Below are 25,791 nucleotides of genomic sequence, written 5' to 3' on the forward strand. Positions count from 1 at the left end.
TGTATACACACACACACATAAATATATATGCACACACACAGATACATACATTACTATACAGGGTGTCCCAAAAAATGTATATACGCTTTAACAGCTCATAGCTCAATTCTGAAAATGAAATGTATTTTAATAAACATGCTTTATAATTATTCAGTGTGTGTATGCATTTTTGGGACACCCTATATGTACACACATATAAAAAACACATTCACTCTTTCAAAGCTTCCCAGATCATTCAAGTGAGCAGCCAGAATTGCAACCAACTGACTCAGGACTTCTTCCTCTGCCTCAAATCCAACTACCTTGTCTCTCCATTGGTAGACCTTATTTTCTAGCCTCTGTTATTTAAATAATGGAAATGACGGGTCCTTTGAAGAGTCTTTCTTCCCAAAATTGCATCTTTCATCAGTAGCTGGCCTCAGTACAGGGCCAACAGGCTCTCAAACCAGCCTCCTAACTTGTCAGCTCTGAGTCCTGCATGTTTTACACAAAGCATGGCCTCCCCTCTCAACCATCTAACACTTAGTTGTCAGGTTCTTGCCAGAGGACGCACCTCTCAGACATCTGAATGTACCTTCTCGGACGTCAGACACCTGGCTAAGAGTGACACCATTAAGTTGGTAACATAGATCATTCCTGACTTCAGTCTCCTCGAAAAAAGACCAACCAGCAGCTATCCATAGACAAAACACCACTGTGCAAGTACCCGAATCCAGGCTGGGGCCGAAGCCTGTCCCTGGAACACAGAGACTGAGAAGGACTGCGTTGGAAGCGACTGCACCACCCCTCCAGTGGGGCAGGCACAGCACTGCAGGGAGAGGACACCCTGGGGCTACGGTTTCCCAGTGGACATCCAGCTCCTCCGGCATTGCAGGATGCTTTCTAGGAGGCCTACTCGAGTCTCACCTCATGGGGACCACTGCGGGCATTTGCAGGGCTCAACTGCTGAGGATCAGATAGAGATGGAGAAGGGAAGCTGGGCTGACAAAGCAACCAGTGCTCAGATCTTGGGAAACTGCATTCCTGCTGCTTGAGCAGAGATCCCAGCCATTTATAATCCATAAGAAAATTACAAAATAGGCCAGATGCCACTGTAATCAATACGGCAGAATTTTTGTCAAAAATCCTATTTTTTCAATGTTGTTAGGACCTAAGGTAATTTAAACAATACATAAAACTGAAAATAAAAAGTAAATTCCCATGGTGACATATGTTGTATTGGGCCTAAATAAAATATTATGAACTTTCATTTTTACAAAATTCAAAACCTACCTTCTCTTTGCAAAGTCGAAAGAGAACCCACGGTATTATACACAAAACATAGAGTACTATTGTGTGCTGATTACATAAGCTAAGGCCACAGCAGAAAGCACCAATTTTAGCTATCTGAAAATAAAGTAAAAATAAAAAACAAGTTAAATATTCACCTAAAACTCTAAGTAAGCACAATAGTAAAAAACTATTCTGTATATTAAAACTAGGCATACCACAGGTCAGATTAAAAATCAATTGCTTAGACACAAGCAGTCAATTTTTACCAGTCACTAATATTTATCACCACTATTTTTATTAATATTTTTCATTCTTATCAAAGCATTTCAGTTTGACCTTAAATAATTGTCTTCAAACTAAATTTCAGAAAGTCCTGTATGAGGACTAGATAAGTCCTAACAGTAATAGGATGTCATATAATTCTTATTTGAGTAAAATCTGTAACTAAAATTCAACAATATTTGCTTTACTTTTTCTCCCAATAAATTAAATTAATGAAATATAACACTATTTATTTAAAACCTGGTTATCAATGGGTGGTGTTTTTACTTTTTTTTTTGAACATGCATTATTTTCAGAATCAGAAAAAAGTTTATTTTAAACAACAACAAAAAAAACTCTAATAGTATCGCAGATGTGTTACGGAAGCCACAGATAACCACAATGGTTTTTTTGGTTCTATATTCCCTAACAACACAATGCTGCCTATACAGAGATGATTTGACATTTTCCAATGTGTAGACTGTAAGCTCTTAGGAGACAGGCTTTCTTCAAGCTTCAAATTATCTTGATGATAGTGCCTATCATAGAATTCATTGTAATCTCTTCTGAACTACTTCATTCTTACATTTGGTTCTCTCCTCTTAAAAAGTACAAATTTGGGGAGAGGTCAACAGGGAAAAAAGGAGACATATGTAATACTTTCAACAATAAAGAATTTAAATTTTTTTTAAAAAGTACAAATTTGATCCTTTTTTTGGAATTGGGTAATAAGTCACTCTACCAGAATTGTATATAATATAAAGTGGTCAATCTAGAGCTTGGCATATTACGATCTTTCTCTCTCTTGCGCGCGCGCCACACATGCACACACGTGAGCGCGTGCACACACAGACACAGACACACACATACACACACACACACGCTATGGTGGAATTAACCAACAAGCCTATCTTTCCCATAGGAATCAAAGGGGATTTCAGAATTCCCACCTTCTCCAAAAAACTTTTGAACTCCAAGGGGGGGCAGGGGAGAAATCCCATGTTTTATTAAGTCTCTCATGGTCCACAGTAAAAGACCTGAGAATATTTTCTCTCTCAATATGCCTACATTACCTTGACAGTAATCAGAACAGATAAGCAATATCTAAACCAAAGTTTAAAAGAAACACGGCATCTATCTAAAAATAAAAACACAAAGTCATTTCACTGTGCTCAAAATAGGTTACCTTTGATCTTTCTTTTGCGGTTGCTGCCTCCTCGAAATGTACAGTAAGAGCCATAAGCAGCCCCACAAACAGATTGTTTAAGCTAAAAACCTCTGCTGCGATGGACCACTGCCATGTTAGACGAGAAAATGAAAACACCCCCGCAGCAAGGATTCCTCCCGCATGTGAGCCAGAAAGCCTGCAAATATAGATAACATGAAATCTTCTTTCCCAACAAAAAGAACCGACTTTATTCTCCTTTTTATAACTGTAGCAGTGGAAATTATGACAGTCACCCAGCACTATCCCAACACACTACATGGTTAATACAATCCTCCACGTAATAATATTCTCCAACAGATTTTAATTAGAAAGTCCATATGTTAACCTACTAACACAAATGAACAAACCTGCTTGGTATCCTGTGGATGACATGAAGTTTAGTTCTCAGATGTAACCTCTAGGGTTCAAGCCAGTTCAGAAAGCCTGAAGAGTTAGTAGCTAGAGCAGTGGTTCTCAACCTTCCTAATGCGCGACCCTTTAATACAGTTCCTCATGTTGTGGTGACCCCCAACCATAAAATTATATTCGTTGCTACTTCATAACTGTAATTTTGCTACTGTTATGAATCGTAATGTAAACATCTGATATGCAGGATGTATTTTCATTGTTACAAATTGAACGTAATTAAAGCATAGTGATTAATCACAAAAACAATATGTAATTATATATGTGTTTTCCGATGGTCTTAGGCGACCCCTGTGAAAGGGTCGTTCGACCCCCAAAGGGGTCGCAACCCACAGGTTGAGAACCGCTGCTCTAGAGACTTCCTCCAGGGTTCTCAGGCTGCCTCCTTCCCCCATCTAGATTAGCTACTGTCAAGGATCGAGGCTGAATTCCTATCTGGGTCTCAGTTCTCACATCAGGTTCTCAATCAAAGTTTGTGGAATGAATGGAGTTCCTTAGTCTGGAACATTCAGAATCTGGCCCCAACCTGTGTTTCCAGCTTAATCTTCATAACCTTCTTCCACAAACTTTACACTCCAGCAAAATTGGATGGATTCTCATACATGGTATGCATTTTGATTGTTCAGAGCCATCAGGAATGTTGTTCTTTTCCATGTCTATATCTTACCAATTCTTCTAACCCCCTCCCCCCCCAGAAAGCTGTCCTGATCCCTCCAGAAGTGATGGCACCCTCGCTTCTGTCCAGCCATCCAAGGCCCAGAGTATTTTCTACTTTAAATCATGTCTCCAAAGTCTTGGTCTTCGGTCCCTCCAGGGCGGGTCTGTGTTAGAGGCCTACTCTCTCTATCTCTCTACCCCCAAGTCCTGCCAAATGAGATGAGAGGGAGCTAGGGGACTGGGCTATGGTCATTGCAGAACAAGGACTTTGTGGCCGATCCAAGGCCCTGCTTTGTTGGTTTTTGGGGGCTGTCTTCACTGAAATGGAAGAAGGTTTGTCCAGGTATAGGTGCAGATGCCACTAAGGGAGAGTTGGGGGACCACCAGGATAGTGGGTCTTTCTCTGATGCAGACAACCCATTTCCACACCCACACTGTCCCCCCATACAAATATTTATGTCTAGCAAGTGTTATAAAATTCAGCAGGTACTTCTGTTCTAATAATTTTGATTTATATGACCCCATATCATTATTTTTAATTGTATTGTTTTGTATAAAAAATTATGGAGTAATTCTATGGTTCTTAATCAACCATTATAGGGGGGAAAAGTTACTAATAGTCTAACCATATCTCCCTTTACATAGATTAATTACAAAGGGAAAAGTGGTAACTCTGCAGTGGCAGACCCCATCTTATCCACATGATCAAGGTTAACAGCCCAGTAATGGGACAAACACAGTATTTCTATGATATTCCTACAAAAAATTCATTACCTGAGTCTAAACATGAGGGAACAAGCTCAAATTGAAGAACATTCTACAAAATAAAATTTTAAGGTCTTAAAAGACCAAAAAAGCCACGAGGAACTTTTTAAAGGAATTAAGGAGAATGAAGGGATATGACAGTAGAATAAAAGGCACAATCTGGGATTTTCTTCTGCTATAAAGGGCATTATTGGGACAACTGGCAAAATCTGAATCAAGTCTATAGATTAGACAATAATGTTGTATCAGTGATAATTTCCTGATTTTGAGACCTGCACTGTGGACACATTAAAAAATGTTCTTGGTTTTAAGAACCATACTCTGAAATAATTAAGAGTGAAAGGGTGCAGTGACTGCAACTTACTCTTTAAAGGTTAAAAACAAAATGATACACACAGAATCAAGGACAAAGCAAATGTGGTAAAATATTAATGTTTGGGGAACCTGGGTGGAGGTTATACAAAGACTGGGCTATTCCTGCCACTTCTCTATAAATCTGAAATTATGTCAAAAAAAAAAAAGTTAAAAAATAAATCAATAAACTCTGGAAATAATTTGCTGACATTTATTGAGTTTTTTGCCTGCCATGTACCAGGTATTGTTCTAAGTGCTTACCTTATATAAATTCATTTAAATAGATACTATTTATTTCTTTTCAAATAAAGAAACTGAAGCCAAGAGAAGCAAAGTGATTTTTCCAAGGCCAATGGCAATTAAGCAGCAGAACCAGAATTCAAACAGTTCATCTAGCTATTTATTGCCATTACATTACAGGGTAAAAGGTGGTTATTTTAGTTTTAATGCCAAATAATTCATTCTATATTAATGATAAAATATACTTTATTGGTTAAATATGTACCTCCTGGAGTGAAGAATAGAATAAAAGTTTTATCAGTTATTAGAATTATGTTTATTTCTCTTTCATCAAAACAACACACTATCAGCTTGAATGGGGTTCAACATCTCTCAAGACTGGTTTTAACACTCCACCTCACATACATACTCATCCCCCCCTCCCCGAAAGGGCAATTAGTCAAAGTTTAAAACCGTCAGTTAATTAAAGAGAACTGAAGAGATGACAGTCCTGATATGTCTGCATCCTCAGGAAGAAATCTCAAGACTCATTAATCTATCATGATTTTTAACACGTTATTATGCTCAGGAAGACATCCTGAAGTGTTTGAATTGTTGACATTAATTATTGGAATAACTGTCTTTTCACATATTTGATAAGGTTTTAAAAATTGAAGAGAGTAAGATAAAATGATACACTTCAGTGATAAAATTTATCCAGTTACCTTAGACTATTACAGTTACTTATATACATTAGCATTTTATTGAAGACTAATTATACATCAACAAGGTCTATAATCTGTTTTGCAAAGAATAATCCATAGATTCTTAACACCCAATTTTCCTTCTTAGCACCCAATTTTCCTTGGTATCAGAGAAATGATTTATTAGACTACTGAGTATGGTTATAGTAGAGAGGTAACATCATAAAACCAGTAATGGAAATCAAACCTATAATCTTGATCTTTTTAGTATCTCAAATGAGCTTGCTTAGAAATCAAACTAAGTCTTACCGGAATTTGGGTTGTAGTCCTAATATAAAATGAAAACAAAGGGGTAATCTAAAATCCCTTTCTATGCTTGAGGGATTCCCAGCTAATGAGGCATAGCTCTTTCCTATTATACATGCTGAAAATACAAAATACTTTTCCAGCCTCCCTTGCAGCTAGAGCATGGGTGTATGACTTGGGCTCTGCCTATCAGAAGCACCCATTCCATTCTTTGACTTGGAAACTGGTGAGGCAAAGAAGCAGGGATGGGGACAAAATACATTCAGGCATGGCTGGTGGCATTTCTCCATAATTTCCATAGAAAATGATGGCAGCACCTTCAGGGGCAATGTTCAGAATCCAGGTCAGCTGGTAGTGTGAGCTGGGGTGTCTGGTGCCCAGAGAGGACAGCTAATGGTGGTTTCACTAGAACATACCTGCCTAGGACTCTGGATGTTTCAGGCTCAGAGCCTGGTAATCCAGCCTGCCTAGAAATTCCCTGGGCTCTCCAACTTCCTTTTCTTTTCTTTTTTTTCAATTCTAGATTTGAGTATTTCCTTTTGTAAAAAAATAGCTTTATAGAGATAATCCATTTAAAGTGACAATAAAAGGTTTTTAGTATATGTTATAAATCAAACTGTGACTGTCCCTTAAAACACACACACTTGAACACACTGCCTTTAAAAGTTTGCTTTATGCTTAGATTCAGAATCCGTCGACACTTACTGACCACATAACATGTACAGACGAGTGGGTTAGGAAAACAGAGATACTTTACAAGCTGCAGAGGGATATATAATGAGGACTCGTTGGTAGCACTCTACGCTCAGCAGCGGCTAGAGACTGCAGACTGTGGATGTGGAATGGCAGCATCAGTCTGCATGGCTGCGGCCTGAGCCAGGGTTAGGGGCTTCACTAGGTAGGTAAGTCAGAATGGCAAGATGGAAAGAGAGTTAAAGTAATGAACCATGGGGCCTGCATTAGATAGGGAAGGAAGTAAAGCCACAGGTGGCAGGTAGAGGAGACAAAAAGGATGAGCAAAGGGTTCTCAGTTTCAGTTCAATGGGAGGCAAGTGTAGGGGCATCAAGGAAATGAGCAGACTGAAAGCTGAAGTCCTGCAGGGAGTGAAAAGTAGGTTGGAGAAGGAGACATCAAATTGTTGAAGGATGCAACCGCCTGTTAAATAAGACTGGACTCTAATGGAAGTTTAATGTGAAGCTGTTCTCAAAATCTTAAAATTTTCATTAGAACTAAGTATTGGTCCTGAAGACAAGCCACACATGAGTAAATCTGCAGGGCGATGCAGTGTAGGAAGACAGGTGTGAGCCCAGTGCCACAGCATCGCCTGCGTGCTAACAAGGAGCTGGAATGCCCATGTCAGTGCACAGCAAGCTGAGTCTGTGCCTTGCTGACAAATCAAACCATGATGTCAGCAACGGTAAGAATGAGGACTTTCTGAAGACTTTGGAGAAGGTCTTCAATTTATTCACTGACTCTATAAGTAGGCAGTCTCCTTATATTGTTCAAGGCATATTGCATTCTCTGAGCATGCTTCCTTTCACCTTTCTGGTCAGAGATAACTGACTAAAGAGCAAGCTGATGTCAGGGTGCTCTCCTAAAGGGAAGTTTCAGGGCCATGGCTAAGCACAGTGTTAGCCTCACAGGGTCCACATCTGCCGCCTCTACCCTCCGTTCTCACCCTACCCCTCTATGGATACTGCTCTCGCCAAGGTCCCCAGTGACCATCTAACTGCCTCATACAATAGGCTTTTGGGACCTCTCTGCTGTCTTGATTACTCCCCCAAGCCACACTCTACTGAGCTGACATCTGGGACCTCACATCCCTCTGGTTTTCCTTCTATAGCTTTGATCTGCCTCCTGTGTTTTCTCTGAATGGCTCCTATTCTTGCATGAACTCCTTTAAAGTCAGTGTTCCCCAAGATTTCATTACCAGGCAATTGTTCTTCTCACATTACTTACTCTGCCTGGGTGGCTTTATCTACTCTCTTGATGTCAACTGCCAGCTACAAACTGGACCAACCAAACCTTTAGCACTGCCTCTCCCTTAATTTAGGACATACACAGCTCTGACTGACTGCTGTACACCTCACCACAAAGCCACTCCAACTCTGGATGTCCTGGAGAATTTCAATGTCAACACGTGCAAAACTAATTTCTCATCCTCTTTCCTAAAATGGCTCCTGCTCTGAGGTTCTTTTAGTGATTTTCATTATCTACCTAGTTATCTAAAATAAGAAACCTAGGAGTCACCATCAAAGCTCCCTTCCCTCTCTCCCTGTTGAACACATCACACCCTGCCAATTTTACTTCATAAACATTTTTAAAAACTCATCCTCTTGTCTCCATCCATATCACCACTGCCCTATTTCAGCTATTACCATCACCTCAGGCTCACACCAATGCAACAGCTTTGTATACTGTCTGCCTCCAGTCCTAGCCCACCATTGCCACCAGAGCAAGGGATCCAAAACATATCTGATCTTGTACTTTTCTGCTTCCAACCCTTTAACAAGTCTTCTTTGATTACAAAACACAAGCTCCTCATCATGATACACAAGACCTTTTATGATCGGATCTCAGCTCACCCATAGCTTCATTTTTTGATATAGCCCATCTCACACTTTGTGTTTCAGCAACACTAAATGACTTGTAAGTCTCTGTACTTATGAGCTATCTCTATCCATGTCTGGGTTTCTTTGCACATGAGGTTCCCTGTATCCGGAATAGTTTTGCCTTCACTTGGGCAATTCCCACTGATTGTTTACAACTCAGCATAAGCATCACTTTTCCAAGAAGTGTTGCCTACTCTTGAACACTATGGTAGTTGCCCTTTTTCCAGATTCTCATTAAATGTATTAAATAGGTACTGGATAGACATTTTTCTATATTTCTAAATAAATAAAATCCTGTAGAAATGTTTAACTGTAACCTAATGAAAACAGAGTAAGGAAACCAGATTTGAGGAACTTAAGATTCTCTAAATAGTGTATTACAGAGCCAACAGAATTATTTTGGGGCCACTTACACCAGAATAGCCATGTCAGCATATTAGTGCATTTTTTAAATTAAAAGTATGACTGAAATAAATATATAAATGTGGGATATGTGTGTGTGCTAGGAAAGCTATTTGATATGTTTATACTTTACCTTTAATTTTCAACGCTCTTTAAACAGCAAGAGTTTCTATTTACTTCAACCTAAGTCAATTCATTTCCAAATAATGCTTTATAAAATTACTTCTGCCATTATCTAGAAATTCAACTTTTTTTAATTGTAAAAAGTGAAGGATTTATTTTTATTTTTTTACTTTAATTTTTTTTAATGAAGTGACTTCCATATGGATATATCTTACAGATACTAAGGAATAATCATTTCAGCATTCTGTACTTTAATTCAAGTGTTTAAATATTCTTTCAGCAAGAGTATAGAAATTATAATTTACTTACAAAGCATTTTTTCATATTGCGATTTATTCCTTGTCTATAACATAAATATTTCAAAGGGAATGATAAAGAAAATACAGAAGGTTCACATTACTCCTATTGCCTTTCACATACTGCTATGTAAAGGAAGCCTTTACATTTTCTCAAATTTTTATATGTTAAACAAAATACCTCAGAATTTCCGTCTTATATCTTATTGAACCAAATATCAATGAACCTTCCCTATCGGTAAGCCATGTGAATTTGAGATAGAAGATATTAAATGTACAGTAAAAATGATGCTAAGTGATGCTGTAAAAATCACTTTGATGAAAATGTCTAAGACTAATCTAGTCTTAAACTTGTTAAGCAAATGAGGTGATGAAATAAGCACTTTTAAAAAAAGGTATAAATCCTATGAATCTACAGAATTCCTAGAGCCTACAATTAATCCATTACCTGTATTGATTGCTGGGGCCTTTGCTATCCTAGGAGCCAATTAGAATCCCTCTCAGTGAAGGGTGCCCTGGAGTGAATGATTAAAGAAGTTAGCTGTAATCTAACTCTTTGGGGCAATAATTCTAACCAGAACACACGCTCTATAGAATTTTTATTTTCCTGAAAAGGCTACAACATATATTTATAACATTCTTTGGGAAAGTTAAATTGTGTAAGTAGAGTGAAATACTATTCATAAATCTGACTGCATATCTTACTGTTAAATTAATTGGCAGTACAAATTTCTGGTTAAGTAATTATTTTTTAGAAATATATAGAAGGAATGTCCAATCTCACATTATTATTTAAACACTAGAGGCATAGAGTGAAATACTATTCATAAACCTGACTGCATATCTTACTGTTAATTGGTAGTACAAATTTCTGGTTAAGTAATTTTTTTTTTTAGAAATATATAGAAGAAATGTCCAATCTCACATTATTATTTAAACACTAGAGGCCTGGTGCACGAATTTGTGCATGGGTGGGGTCCCTTGGTCTGGCCAGCAATCGAGGCCTGTGGGGGGCTGCTGGCCGGCACGGGGGAGGGACCGGGGGAGGTTGGCCAGTGGCCCCTCGATCAGAGCCGAACGGGGGAGGGGGTCAGCTAGGAGAGGGGCCGCGGGAGGTTGGCTGGCCATGGGAGATTGGCTGTGGGAGCACACTGACCACCAGGGGGCAGCTCCTGCATTGAGCGTCTGCCCCCTGGTGGTCAGTGCATGACATAGCAACTGGTTGACCGGTTGTTCCAGTCATTCTGGTCGTTCTGGTCATTCGTTTGTAACAGTCGCTTAGGCTTTTATATATATAGATGAATTTTAAATAAAATTGCTGTTCTGAGGCCACAAAATGAGCTGTTTGGTATCATCTATAAAGTCAAATGTACAGACAGACTATACATGTATGTGTTCCTCAAATAAGACAATTGTGATCTACCCAGAGACTAAATCTGATGTTGCTTTTTTCAATTAAAAATGACATAATCAGAAGCATCTTTGTGTTTTCACTTGGCAATCCGGGAGCCCTACTTTCAATGTTCCTTTTATTGTTTTAAATAAATATGCTTAATAGTTATTTTTTAAGAGGCAACCAAGAAATAAATAAGTTTATTTATCTACACTTAGTATGTAGAGTGGCATCTTAAAATTAAAAGATACACATTTTTCTACTGAAATTGATGAAATACTTCAACAAAACTAATAGTAAACTGGAGAAAGAAAAAAAATTCAAATGAGATTGTGAATAAAATGAAGTCTTTTCACCAGAACTCACCTTTAAATTGCCAAATAGTCTAAACTATTTTCCATGTTAACTTAAGAACACCTTATGATAAATTAGATATAAGATGAGAAAAAATGTTTTCTATTCTCAACCTAATTCTCATAGAGCCTCATAAAAGAAGCTCAAGGGAGACATTTCTTCAAATGAAATACATATTTTTAGAATCTAACCTGACTTATAGAGATAACATCTAATGAGGCTATATGAAGATCACACTTCAAACACCATTACTATGATTATTTTAGTAATGCAATATTGTATTGTAAAAGACACATCAATATAACAATGAAAAGCAAATTTTTACATTGTTACAGAGGTATGCTCAATTTTCAAGGTCTCATGCTAACAGAGTATATCAATTATATGGATGATTCAAAATAGCAAATAATCCAAAATGTACTGAAGTATGTTTTATTTTATAAAAATAAATTTTATGTTACATATTTATTACATATTTATCTTTTAAATATAAAATCTATTTTGCAGTATATGTAGAGTAAATGCATCTACCTAATTGCTTTTTACTTGGGTTGACACTAAAATCATGCAGCTCACGTTCTAAGACAGCAACTGGGTAGTCAATGAGGAAAGATACACCAAGAGTATGATAGTTGTATGGGAAGGGTGATCAAGTATTTAAAATTTCACCCAGATAATGCAAATGACAGAGATTCTCCACTGGGGGGCGGAGATGGGGTAAGGAACATAGGATGCTATTAAGAGCATCCTAACAAATGTGAAGCTCAGAATTCCATGGTTAAAACATAACTGCCTTCCCTTCAGTCCACAAAATCCATGAGGCCTAGATAAGATGCCTTAGAGAGGTACTGATTGTGCAATAGTTTTCTCACTGATGGAAAACTATTCATCTGTTGACACAGTGGATAAATCAGGAGGTTACAACTTAGACCACTGACACAGGTTGCTATTGATGATAAGTATATTTTTCTTTCCACTACCTGGTATTTGATTTTCATGTATAGTCACATGTTTGTCTAACCCTCCATCAAAAGGCAAATAAGAGAAACCTGAGATTCTTTCAGAACACATATTTGACGTGCTTCATAAAATCCACGAATGTATTTGTCTTCGGTGTTACTTGCATGCAAAGAATACAACATGGAGAGTACACTACCTTCCTTCTACATAGAAAACTCCTTGAAGTAAGTGGAGTCGAGTAGAAAGGCCACAATGCAGCATCTGGGCACTACTGGTAAGTAAATTACTCTTAGTGTCAACTCATACCGACGACTAAAAAAATGCACTGGATTACAGTGTGGTAAAACAAGATACAATTAATAGCAAATCTACCACCTCCATCCTCCCAAGTTCTTATCTTTCTGGGCCTTATTCATGAAAATTATATAAATGTTACCTTCTGGCTCATTCACATAATCAACACCCATATATTTATCTCTTCATTGTACCTGGAGAATGGTCAGAGTGGGAAGCTAAGCTACTGAAAAAGAGGTGCACTGCTGAACCTTTCTCTGTCCGTGGCAGTTAACTCAGCACCCAACAAATACACACTGAGCATCGACTATGCGCCAGGTAGTCTGCAGGCAAATTATAGTCAGTGGCCATTGAGAGAGCAGTAGAATCTAAATTTTTTCCTTTCATTTTCAAGTTTAGATTTAATGAACATAAATATAAATCAATAATTTAGGACATGGTGTATTAAAGTTATATCTATCTCCAAAGCCACCACCACGGCGCCTAAAAAATGCCAAACATTTCCATCTTTAAAATAAATTTGCAAATAAGCCCTTTTTTCCACATTTCATAAAAATTTACTTTCACTCGAGATAAAATCCTACCAAGGTTTGTTTTATTTCATGAGGCTCAATCAAAAGGAAAAGAATTGTTCTACCCTGAATTTTCAGCTACATGAATATCAAACACCAGTGCACAAAATGGAAAAGTACGAAGTATTAGTCCTGATTTTAAACCACTGAGTAAAATTGGAGGTAAAAATGTAAAAGCGTTCAAAACAAAAAGAGGAAAAAGCACCACTGAAATGGAGGGAATAAGATTATGAATAGCTTCCATAAATAAAATGCAATCACACAATTTCCATTACAAGTAAGATTTATGCATTAACCAAATAAATGAGAAAGCTATTCACAGCTTAGAACAATTCACTTTATTATATCCCATCAACTTATAACTGAATATCTAAAAGAAAAATCCTGGACTGGGCTTTATAGAAATCACCATCATTTACTTTACATTTTACTAAGTGTTCATGGTATGCCAAATAACCTGCACAACGGGAGGCATTATCTTCTTAAGCACAACCTAGTTTAAAATAACTCCCAAATTACAGATTTTCGTCAATATTGTTTGAAATGTTTAAAAACACACAAGACCTCAATATTAGCTTGTTACTCAATCTTGATAGTGTGTTTTGTATTCAGTAGCAAAATCGAAATTGCTTGAAAGTATATTCCAGCATATTAGTCTCAAAGGCATGGGCCAACGCATCATAGTAAGTTATTTTTAACTCAAAACTTAGAAAATGCTGCATAATTTTTAAAGTGTTAAGATCCTAAAGGTGTATGAGTAAACTTAAAAGATTGAAATAATAAAAATCAACAAAATGAGGGTGTTAAACTACTTTCACTAGCAACCCTAACCAACTTAATAAACAATAGAAAATTAGTATTCAGTAGTCTTGTTATGCAAAGTTAAGAAGTATGTCTTAACATTTGAAACCATCAAGCCTGTTTCCTATTGCTATGGCTTTGAAAAGCAACAAATCTATAGGAGTTATGATCTGTAATTTTATTTGTAGTTTTAAGAAATATATGCATTTATTATTATAGCCATAATGACTGATGACTAGTTCCAGTGGCAAAATCTCGGCAGGAAACAGATTTAGCAATTTAAATGTTTTATAAGTTTTTGTAATTGAGGAAACTTTTCATAATCTGACATTTGTTAAAACCACTTATTAGAAATTATGCAGCACAGTAGCTGTGGAAATATGAGCTAGCTTCACAATTATAAAGTCAGCCTATGTAGCCCTTTCCTATTGTATATAGTGGCATAAACCCCACGGCGGCCTATCAGCTAACTGGCAGGCAGGGGGCTGCTCTATTCAAAGTGAGAGATACAAGCTGCAGGGCAAAAACCTGGCAGCTCCCATCTGACCCCACAATCCCCTACTGGTGACAGCTCCAAGCTCCATGGCAAATTAGGCCTTCTCATATTACAATTGGAGAAGACAGATTCCATTAGCAGTATCTGAAATTGAGTGGAGAGCTGCACTGTTATCAGACTTGACTCATAAGCACTGCTATTAATCAGAGCTATGATAGCATTTATATATTTCAAGCTATCTGCTGCCGCTGTGATATTCTGCTACAAAGGGTTGATGGGACTTAGGAAAGTGAACAATAGAGCTTTCTGGGAAAAGCAGAGTAAATCAAGAAAGTCTATGACTTCCGTACATTCTGAAGGGATTGTGGTTTACATAAATTTTCTCCCAATTGGAGATTGAGCTCTTCCTCATCTTACACATGGGATTTAGTTGTCACTCAATGGTAACAGCTGTGAAAAGGTGAAGCGGCCCACCGCTCAGAATATTGCCTTCGCTTTTAAAGCAATTAACCCATGAACAGGAGGATACCTGGTGATATCAAAGGGATTAGGCCAGGCGGTGCATTATTAACATTTCCTTGAACTAATTCTAACTCTGACTAGCTGTCAGAAAAGACTCTACAGTCTTAAAAAAGAGTTTTTGCCCTGCTTTTTTCCCTTCAAAATGAAGTGCTGCTATTTGAGTCTAATATGTCTCTCTACTTATAAGAAAATGCAAATGAACCAAGCTCTTAATATGCTTACCCAGTCTGAGTCAATGCAATTTTAATACAAGTATGAGAGAAATATATGATCAATTAACCAGGGATCAAGACAGATAGTCTCCTGAACGGAAATTAATGCTCCAGTACTTTTCATTCTTCTTCAACTACAAAAACTTGGTGACTATTTGTTACTTATGCATAGTTACCTCTGAAATTAGGCAGAGTTTCACATTATTCTCTACCGCAATCATCTAGAATACTCTTTGAGTTGGAACATCCAAATGTCCCTTAAGCAGAAGATTCTACATTCTCTAAGGTATGCCATTTTTCTATTCTTTATTGAATGGAATCTTAGCTGAAGCTCTAAGAATAGCAGACACAGTGCTCAGAATCAAGTGTTCCTTTTCCTAATCAAATTAATTTTTAGCAGCAGCATAATGTTTAGAAACATACAACTTATAAAAAATTAAATACCCCATAAATAAAATAATGGCACAAAACAATTTTCCAAAAGATATTTAAATATTACTGAAGTTGGTTGTAGGTTCTTTGTAGTAAACAGGCACAGTTTCCATACACCTTTAATTATTATTAATATTCATATATTCTAGGTAACCTGCTTGACATTAAAAGACCTGATTTCTTACTGTGCAATATTAATGGTCTCAAAGTTTTTTTATGCAAGTTTCCTGAAACAGTGCCTTTTAGAGAAAATATTTTAAAAACTGCCTGTTTAAAAGTTGGTAATTTTGTCTTTCTTTAAAATAAGCACTGACTTTTGATTATAAAAACTAAAACAAGTTTACTTTCGACTCACCTGGGTGCTCAACAAATATTGCTGAATCAGTCCTTCTATCGCTCCTTTTGGCCCCTAACAGTTTGAAAAGGATATGCTGACTCCCAAACCTGTTGAGACTATATTCCCTGCCTTGCAGCAACCAAAGTAAATGATACAAGATATGCCCTCATCTGAGATCATAAACAATTTAAATTTTTTCCTGAGGTAAAGAATTTTTATGCAATGCTATCCATTCTCTTTTAGTGATACCAGGATATATGAAATGTAAGCACATTGATGTTTAATGGTAGTGATTTCACTATTCCTTCCTTATTAGTATATAGAACCTAGTCTGATGTTTCTTAGGAAATAAGTTTGAAATTCAAGTACAAGGCAATGCTAAGTGGTGTTCATGTTAGTGCTTTACATTTTCTATAACTTTTTTTATGTTGTATTAATGGGATTTGTGAATTTCAAATTTAACACTTTAAATATCATACAATCAAACTCAAAAATCATTTACTTTAATGGCCTTAAAAAAAGAGAAAATCCCAGTTCCTATAAAGCACTAACTGTATTACAGTCTTAAATGCACAGATGCACACATTAATAAAATGAATACTATGTAATATAAATTAAATGTATTACATTAAACTCCCTTAACATAATGCATGCTTAAAAGTACCCCTGAAGGGGACAATATATAAATACATACAGAAACAACCGGCACAATCTTACTATTTTTAATTCAATAAACTACAGTGATACAGATAGCTTTCAATGTGCTGTTTTACTCATATGCTTTCCACATTAGGGAAATGAGTTCTTGCCAACCACTAGAAAAGATTGACAAAAAAATGCAGTGTTAATGACATCTTACTGCTTTTAAAAGCAAGAGAAAGATGGAAGAAAGGCAAAAATTACATAGTAATTGGAAACAACGAATAAATCCGTCTCTCAATCAAGTCATGTTTACTGAAAAAAATGGAGCTTTTTACATCAACACATTTAAACAGAAATTTGCTTTTGAAATACAATCTTTGTTTAAAAGGTACAGAAGGTCTTTATGTCCACCCAAGAGCTAAATATAGTGAATGCTATGCGAACAATTACCTGAAAAAAAACCAAACCTGTTAAAAGAATTAATTTACTGCACACCAGTCAGCATTAATCCCATATGTACAGTAATGTTCTCTTAAGTGACAGGAAAAAAAGAATAAAACAGCTTCCTGGATCAAAACCCCTCAATATGTAACAACAAAATAGAATGATGATTTGGTGTGTCAATGAATAAAGTAGTGAAATGTCTCCTCAACGAAGTCTGATAAAGGAGTCAACCTGCAAAGGAATACATTTACTGTATGGTGGGGCTGGAAAAAAAGCCGTCACTGTAATGGCTGTACAAAAACTGCATCCTGCTGTTGGGTTTATATTCACAGAAGAAAGGTTTTAAAGGTTAAGTTCAGGTCATACAACAAATGAAATTGTAACAAGCCAGCTGACATTGTATAATGTCTTCTTCCACTCAATCAATAGGCTACTGTTAGTCCTATTACCATAGAGATGGCTTGCTCTTTCCTGAAGGGTGTCTATTGTTTGACAAAACAGATTTGCCACTTGAACTAGGTTGCTCCCAAAGGACGTGTACCTTGTCAATTATTTGTATTCAAAATAATGAAGTATTTTCATATTAAAATGCATGTAAGAGATAATATTGTTAGATCCCTTTTCTGAAAGAAAGCAACTTTTTCAAAGTACTATATTACTAAAACAACTTAAATATCCAGTTTATCATACTAAGAGTTTTTGGTTTAAAACATGTAACAGCAAGTACATAAATTTATCATTAAGACTACATATTAAAAGAAAAGGGTTACAGACTAGTGTGCTAATCCAAAACCCATTAGAGTCGAGCATAATAATTAATAAAAGCTATTTTAAAATCTAGAAAACTCAAAGGGAAATTATTGTCCAGAACTATTTGGATTCTATAAAGATAAAGATTTTTACACATGATTTTTACAGTGGTTTCCATGTAGAATAGCATCAGCAATTCATATACTGAAAAATATAGAAAAGTTTTAGAAAGAAAAGCTCTTTATTTGCATAAAAGCTATTTATATCCACACAGCATTTAAACATTTGTATATGTTATAGAAATGATCTTCTAAAATACAGATGAACTACCTAAATACAAGTATTAATTTTCTTTACATGTCTGTCTTAAATGTCTTGTGAAAATTAATAACTCACACATTCAATATAGAACAGGTAAGTCTAAATTTCAACCTGAACACTTAAAAATAAAAAAGATCAGTTTTCCTATCAACAGAAATAATGATAGATTCTTAATTATAAAAGACTCAGAAGGAGCAATCTAAAAAGATTATTCTAATTACTTAGAATAAGAAAATATTAATAACATTCATAATACAAATAAATCCAAGCAGAGATGTTACTTTAAACATTTCATGCTTAAAAAATTGGCTATCACTGAAAACCTGTAAGACTAAAATAGAAACAAATTAAATAATATAGATAAAAATTTAGTGAATGATCAACAATTATAACATCTGAATCTGAAAGCTTTCTACAAATAGATTTAAAAGTATAAAGTCATAATTATGTTAACTTTTACCTTACTATAAATAATTAAAAGAGAATTTAGAAAATAATTTAGCTGAGGGGCAATATTACGACTAACCAAAATAAAAACATTCGTCTCCAAAATGACATTTAAAATTATGTCTGTTCAAATTCTACTATATTTACATACAAAAGTTATTTGTTTTATAATCAAACCTACAATAGTTTTTGAAAGAAGCGTTTTAATTTGGCATTCCCTTTGCAGGAAGTATAATTTGTATTTTTCACTCTAATCCTCTTAGGCATAGGTTAGACTGAGTTAAGAATGAAGGAAACAGAAATAGCAAAGACAAATGAGTTCACCAATATCCTTAAACTAATGACCCGTTTTTTAAAAGCAGCGCTGTAGCCTTCAAAACTAAGAAAGCCTTCCATCAGTGAAATAAGTGGGGTCTAATTTGCCTATTTTCCCTACAGCTATAATGGAACAAAGTGAAACCTTACTAAAACCACATCCCAAATGATTTCTTTTGTTAACAGCCTCATTTCAAAAGGTATACAACATGTGCATATTTAAATACAATAGAATTTGGTATTAGCTCTGAACCTGATGGGCAGCTGCCCATCAGCAATACTGTGAGTAATTAAAGGACATTTATCATTTACCCAAAGATGAACTTCATATGGTTGGGTTAAACTGGCCCATCTGCATTTTCATAAAACGACAAACCTTATTAGTTCTGCCTAACCAGAGAACTGTGATAATGAACTGGTGATACTTTCATGCCATTGTATGAAGCAGAATTAACTGTGTAATCATTTAGGGTCAAATGCATATGAAATTACTGTAAATTAAGAAAGTGAAATCGCATGGGTGATATTGGAAAACCATTCAAACAATAACAAAAATCATTTTTTAATGTATGTATTTGGGCAATAAGAAAATTACAATTCCAGTTAGTACAAGTGGATTTTAACTAATCAACTACTTTACCTGAAAACGGTGAAAAAAAGTAATGATGCAGCTGCTGCTCCAAATAAGCCACACAGAAAATTGACCCGGTAGGCAACGGAGCCAAAAGGAAATAGTATAATGGCCAGTTTAGCCACCAGAGTGAACAAAGGATAGCCAGGAGGATGGGCAACCTGCGGAAAAATTCACAAGTTAGAAGGTTCTCATCTAGTAAACGAAGGGTCACACTGGCTTTAATTAACAAGTACCCTCTCCTCAGGCAAGTATAAGATTAAGAGCTGATGACTAACTGTTTGAATAGGGGCTTTCTATTGTAATCCTTTTGTGCCAATACGAATAAATATTTTCTTTAGTGGATTTGGCAGCGTCTATCACATGGTATGTCACCTAGAGAAAGGGTGACATATTTCATTGTCAATTCTTAAGCAGTTTGTTCTCTGGGTTCATAGTACATTAGGGTCATTTTAAAAGGCCATTGAAAAAAAAGAAGCAGGTTCTGAAATATCGTATTGGTGAGAAAGTGGAAAGACCACACTGCTATCGGATTACCACCATGCTGACAGTCCTAAGGTCTTGCCTAAAGGGATCATGCACCATAATAAAGTTTATTAAATAATAAACTTATTAGAACTGTTAACCCGATTTAATTTATTCTCCACAGCTTATACAAAATTTAGGGTGATAATAAGCCAGCTACTGTACATATAGTAAAGACTTTGCTTTATAATTTAGTTTAATTGGATTTAAAACTTAAATTGTCACGTACTGTACTTATAAGTTACTAAAAACTGGGGTTTAAAAATAAATTAATCTACTTTATTCCATGCTTAATTAAACTTTCTTAATTCCTAAAACTGTTAATGAGAGCATTGATTAAACAATAAAACTAATACTTACTCCAAGCTCATGTGCGGCTGTGATCAGTTCCCCTGTGAAAAAATAATGTAAAACCAATAATGACTATTAGGAAATGACACTCCTCCAAAGTTTCCAAAATCCAAATGCTTGCATTGGGGTTTTGCATTAATTTGACTGGATAAAACTAAATCTGCAGAGATTTAACAGCGTGAATAGTCTAAGAATATTTTCCACCTTAGGTCTTACTGAATAAACTATCCTTGGTAGCTTTTAGTAACTGGTCAGTAAAAAAAGGCGAATTCTATTTTTACGAAAATGCTTATTTTCCCTCCCGAAAGTTGTACACACTTGCAAATATATTTTTTAAAACTCTTAGAGAGCATTAATGTAATATGCTATATTATCCCTCAAGAATTTAGTACAAAAGTGTCTATAAAGATGTAACGGTATGAAATGTAGAATGTGCAGACATCTGAGGTTTGGACACTCCAAAGAGTGTGCCATCCTGCCCTTCATCTGACATTTGAATACCTTCTCTACATTAATTAGGTTGGACACCTTTAAACAATATCCAAGTGTTAATTTGCTCCAGATTATTTTGGTAAACTTCGATTACTGTAATATATTTTTTTCAAACTATTAAATCCTTACACTATTTACATAGCCCTCTATAGTTCCTTGCCATTAGTAATTATTTTTACAATTATAATGCATTCATTCAATGCCCGTTTTGTTAATATTGCTTTTTGGCAGAATTTTATGATTTTATTAACACAAATACAATGTGTACACAATCTTTCTATTCATTTTCTTCGCTGAGCAGCCTGGCATTGGGATTGGTGACTCTGAGGGCCAGCTGGGCTGCTCTTTCCACAACAGCTTTGAGGTTCTTTGAGGAGACGTTGTGAGCAATCTCAGCCCAGTGAGATCTGTTGCACTTCAACCTCCTTGATGTTATGGGCCAGAAAGTTCCAAAAGCCACTGGGCAGCATGCGCTTTGTTTTCTTGTTGCTCCCATAACCAATGTTGGGCATCAAGAGCTGGCCCTTGAATCTTCTACGCACCCTATTGTCAATGCCTCTGGGCTTCCGCCAGTTCCGCTTAATTTTGACATATCGGTCTGACTGGTGCCAGGTGACATCAAGAGCTGGCCCTTGAATCTTCTACGCACCCTATTGTCAATGCCTCCGGGCTTCCGCCAGTTCCGCTTAATTTTGACATATCGGTCTGACTGGTGCCAGGTGAACTTCTTGGTCCTCTCTTTGACAATTTTGGGTTTCACGAGGTCTGAGGGCAGCCATGGTGCCCAGTAGGAGATGGCTGCCACCTCCATAGGCAACGCAGAGGAAGAGACTATTTTGTTAATATTTTAAGTATCCAGAGCACAGGGACTATTTTTGACTCATCCATGTATACTGTAATACAGTACAATGTAAGAAATCAATCAATATTAATTGATGATTTATGAAAGTTTTATTATCTATTAGGAAATGTATTAATGTCCATTTTCTATCCTTCAATGAATATCAATATTCTTAATTTTTACTGACTGCCCTAGCCACGGTGTAGACCTTTACCTTCTCTGGCTTGGACTACAATAGCATTGACCAATCTTCTATTTCAATTCCTCTTCATACTGAAATCACTTATTAAATGCCACCCCCAACCTACTCCCCCAAACCTCAAAAGGCTAGCTTGTATCCCTCGTCTAAAATTTCTCAATGGCTGCTCTCTGCTTACTCAATGAAGTTCAGATTCCTCAGCGTGACATGCAAGCCCTCTATGGCTTCAAGTTCCCTTTACAAACCTACGCTCACCTCAGTCAAATCTGATTACCCACTGTTCCTCTGGAATGGTCCTCTTTCGTGCCTCTTATCATTCATTTCCTCACCTGGTATTCTCTTCTAAATCCTTCAAGGCCTAGTTCAATTGCCACCTTCTCAGTGACATGTCTCCTTACATATAACCGCTCCGCAGCTAACTCCCCCATCAGAACTGATCACTGCTTCCTTATAGAACCTGCCTGAACCTCTCTATTTAGCATTTATTTAGATTGCCTTTTATTCTGGTTAGTTGCTTTCATTTCTGTCTTTTCCATTAAGTTACAAATATTATCCTAATCAGTTCTGGATCTTGTCAAGACATCACCACCTCTTCCTTCTCTGGCCACACACAGACTCTAATTCAAGCTCCAGACAGATAGGATATCAAGACATCACCACCTCTTCCTCCTCTGGCCACACACAGACTCTAATTCAAGCTCCAGACATAGAGGTTGACTGACACCTATCACACTGTCATCCTTGCTCCTCAGACACCCCTCTTAGGTAAATGACTGCTTACATCATGGAACCCCCATAAAAGCACCTAAAGACCGATATTGCTTATTTAAGTCAATTACTTATGGGCATATTTTAAGTTTTCTGAAGATATTCAAGAAAACCTTAGAAACCAAAGGTAATTTTTGCATTTCACATACTTTTCAAAGAAATTGTTTATGATCTAAAAATGTCTAGAATAACTGTTCCCTTTGTAACTATTGTCAAGTATATAGTTTTGTTCTAGAATAGGATAGTTCTGTCTTTAGTCCAAAACTATTTTAACCAAATTTTTTGTTTTTCCCCTTCTGTAGGTATAATGAAGTACAGTGCAGTTCAAAATTTCAAGGCCACTAGTCATTCTCTTCCATTTAAAATGTTAACATTAACAAAAATAGCCCATTTTCTCTATTTATCATTAGAAAGTCAATATGCTGTTATTCTTTGCTGGTGCTCTGTTAGTATAAGGATAATTCTGAAATATGACAAACTTCCATCAACTCTTATCAAATGTTAAACTAAAATCTATACAGAGAAGATGCTACCATTCAAAGCAAAGCCTATAACTGTATCTGTGATAAAGAGCTAAAGGGAAATATTACTCTTTCTTGTTGTTAATCCTCACCAGAGGATATTTTTCCATTGATTTTTAGAGAGAGAGAGGGAAGAGACAGAGAGAAACATCAATGTGAGAGACACATGGATTGATTGCCTCCTGCAAGCACCCCGACCAGGGCTGGGGAACCTGCAACCAAGGTATGTGCCCTTGACCAGAATCGAACCTGGACCCTTCAGTATGCAGGCTGATGCTCTATCCACATTGCCAAACTGGCTAGGGTGGGAAATATTACTCTTAAAATTACGTATGATAAAGAAAAGAAAGGACATGAACAGTCAAAAACAACAAAGAGCCTCCTGGGTCCTTGCTTCCTCCCAACCTTTCACACTACTGAAATGTAAGTCCTACTACCACCTGCAATCAGAATTATCTGGGTGCTTTATAAAAATGAAGATTTCTTGATCATACCCCAAATCTACCTACACTAAGACCCTCTGGCATTGGGGCCGAATTTTCCCAGGCAATTCTGAAGTATGTTCAAGTTTGAGAAACACAGCTTTTTGTCTTTCGTGATGTCCTCCTTCATGATTTTTATCACTTATCTGGGACACAAATGGTAGCAAGCTTAGAATTGTCAGCAGATGCTTAATCATTAAAAATGAGTTCCTTTACATTATAATTCTTATAGTAATTACATTGTCAAATATCAAGTCTGTTAAAGATGGTTTTCGAATGTGAATTCATTTTCCCCAAGAATAACAAACTGACGTGAAGGCTAGATTCTCACCCTCTCCTCCGAAGGACTGAACACTCCTACCCATAAATCAACTATGTGTATCAAGTGGTACAAAAGATTGGCAAGGCCACACAATAGGATGGATTGATGGAGTATAGTTTAAGACTTATCAGGAAGAATAATACATGCTTTTTATTGGTTTTGAGATGGGTTGTTTATTGATATAAAATATATTTCATAAACACAAATATTCAAGGAGAGAATTATCTGGGTGCTTTATAAAAATGAAGATTTCTTGATCATACCCACATCTACCTACACTAAGACCCTCTGGCATTGGGGCCGAATTTCCCCAGGCAATTCTGAAGTATATTCAAGTTTGAGAACCACAGCTTTTTGTCTTTCGTGATGTCCTCCTTCATGCTTTTTATCACTTGTCTGGGACACAAATGGTAGCAAGCTTAGAATTGTTAGCAGATGCTTAATCATTAAAAATGAGTTCCTTTATATTATAATTCTTATAATAATTATATTGTCAAATATCAAGTCTGTTAAAGATAGTATTCGAATGTGAATTCATTTTCCCCAAGAATAACAAACTGACGTGAAGGCTAGATTCTCACCCTCTCCTCCGAAGGACTGAACACTCCTACCCATAAATCAACTATGTGTATCAAGTGGTACAAAAGATTGGCAAGGCCACACAATAGGATGGATTGATGGAGTATAGTTTAAGACTTATCAGGAAGAATAATACATGCTTTTTATTGGTTTTGAGATGGGTTGTTTATTGATATAAAATATATTTCATAAACACAAATATTCAAGGAGAACAGCCCATTCAACATAAAATTATCAAAGATATGATTATACAATTTATCATTCCCCGAAATGAACAAAAATACTAGAAGTGACTACTATTTAGTGTCAAACTAAACAAATAAGAGCACCTAAAAAGTTTCTTGGTAACTCAGTGAATAGATAACTTTATTCTTTTGGGAAAAATTAAAACAGCATTAATAAAGACAAGGCAACAATCGCAGATTTCAAACACTCTAAATATCACTAAATGTGATGACGGATTTAACAAACAATTTATGAAATTCTTTGACAGAGAGTAAAGGTTAAGAGAGCATATTTTAAAGTCAATCTTTTTGGATTCTTTCCTTGACTGTCCCTACTTTCTAGTTGGGTGACTCTGGACATCGCTTAGCTTTAGTTTTCTCATTTATAAAGATATTTATTTTTTCCATTGATTTCTAGAGAGGGAAGGGGGGAGAGAGAGAAACATCTACATGAGACACATGAATTGGTTGCCTCCTCTACCCACCACAACTGGGGCTGGGAACCTACAACCGAGGTAAGTGCCCTTGACCAGGAATCAAACCTGAGACCCTTCCGTCCACCGGGCGATGCTCTAACCACTGCGCAACCTGCCAGGGCTATACAGATATTGATAGTAACTACCTTATAGTTATTGAAAGTAACTACCATATTGGTAGCTGGGAGGACTAAAACAATCCATGTAAAGCACTTAGAATTGTACCTGCACATAGCAAGTGCTCAGTTAAGTATTAGTTATTATTATTCATCACACCCCCCATATTCAGTTTCAATCAACCATGCTAAGTCCTGTCAGTGGTTTTCTTTTGGGAAAGGTACAGAACAACCCAACCCCTGACTAATGCTGTACAATGTCAAAATCCTCACAAAAATAAAGTTATTTTTATTATCCTATCTAATAATAGACAAACATGGTAATTGACCATACCTTCGCTACACCTCCCATTGGCTAATCAGCATG

At 36.4% G+C, this 25,791-nt stretch overlaps 1 protein-coding gene across 1 annotated transcript in view; it reads right to left on the minus strand.

Moving 5' to 3' along the window:
* TMEM260 (transmembrane protein 260) overlaps positions 1-25,791 on the minus strand; it is a 58,147-nt gene that overhangs the window by 29,518 nt on the left and 2,838 nt on the right. Inside the window, exons 2-5 of the mRNA XM_014529267.1 lie at positions 20,414-20,445; positions 19,538-19,689; positions 2,720-2,897; positions 1,273-1,386 (exon numbers count right to left, since the gene is read on the minus strand). Coding sequence (XP_014384753.1) covers positions 1,273-1,386; positions 2,720-2,773 — 168 coding nt within the window. The 5' untranslated portion in view covers positions 2,774-2,897; positions 19,538-19,689; positions 20,414-20,445. The remainder of the gene's footprint in view (positions 1-1,272; positions 1,387-2,719; positions 2,898-19,537; positions 19,690-20,413; positions 20,446-25,791) is intronic.

The sequence above is a fragment of the Myotis brandtii genome, unplaced genomic scaffold (assembly GCF_000412655.1).
Source record: "Myotis brandtii unplaced genomic scaffold, ASM41265v1 scaffold675, whole genome shotgun sequence".
NCBI lineage: Eukaryota > Metazoa > Chordata > Mammalia > Chiroptera > Vespertilionidae > Myotis > Myotis brandtii.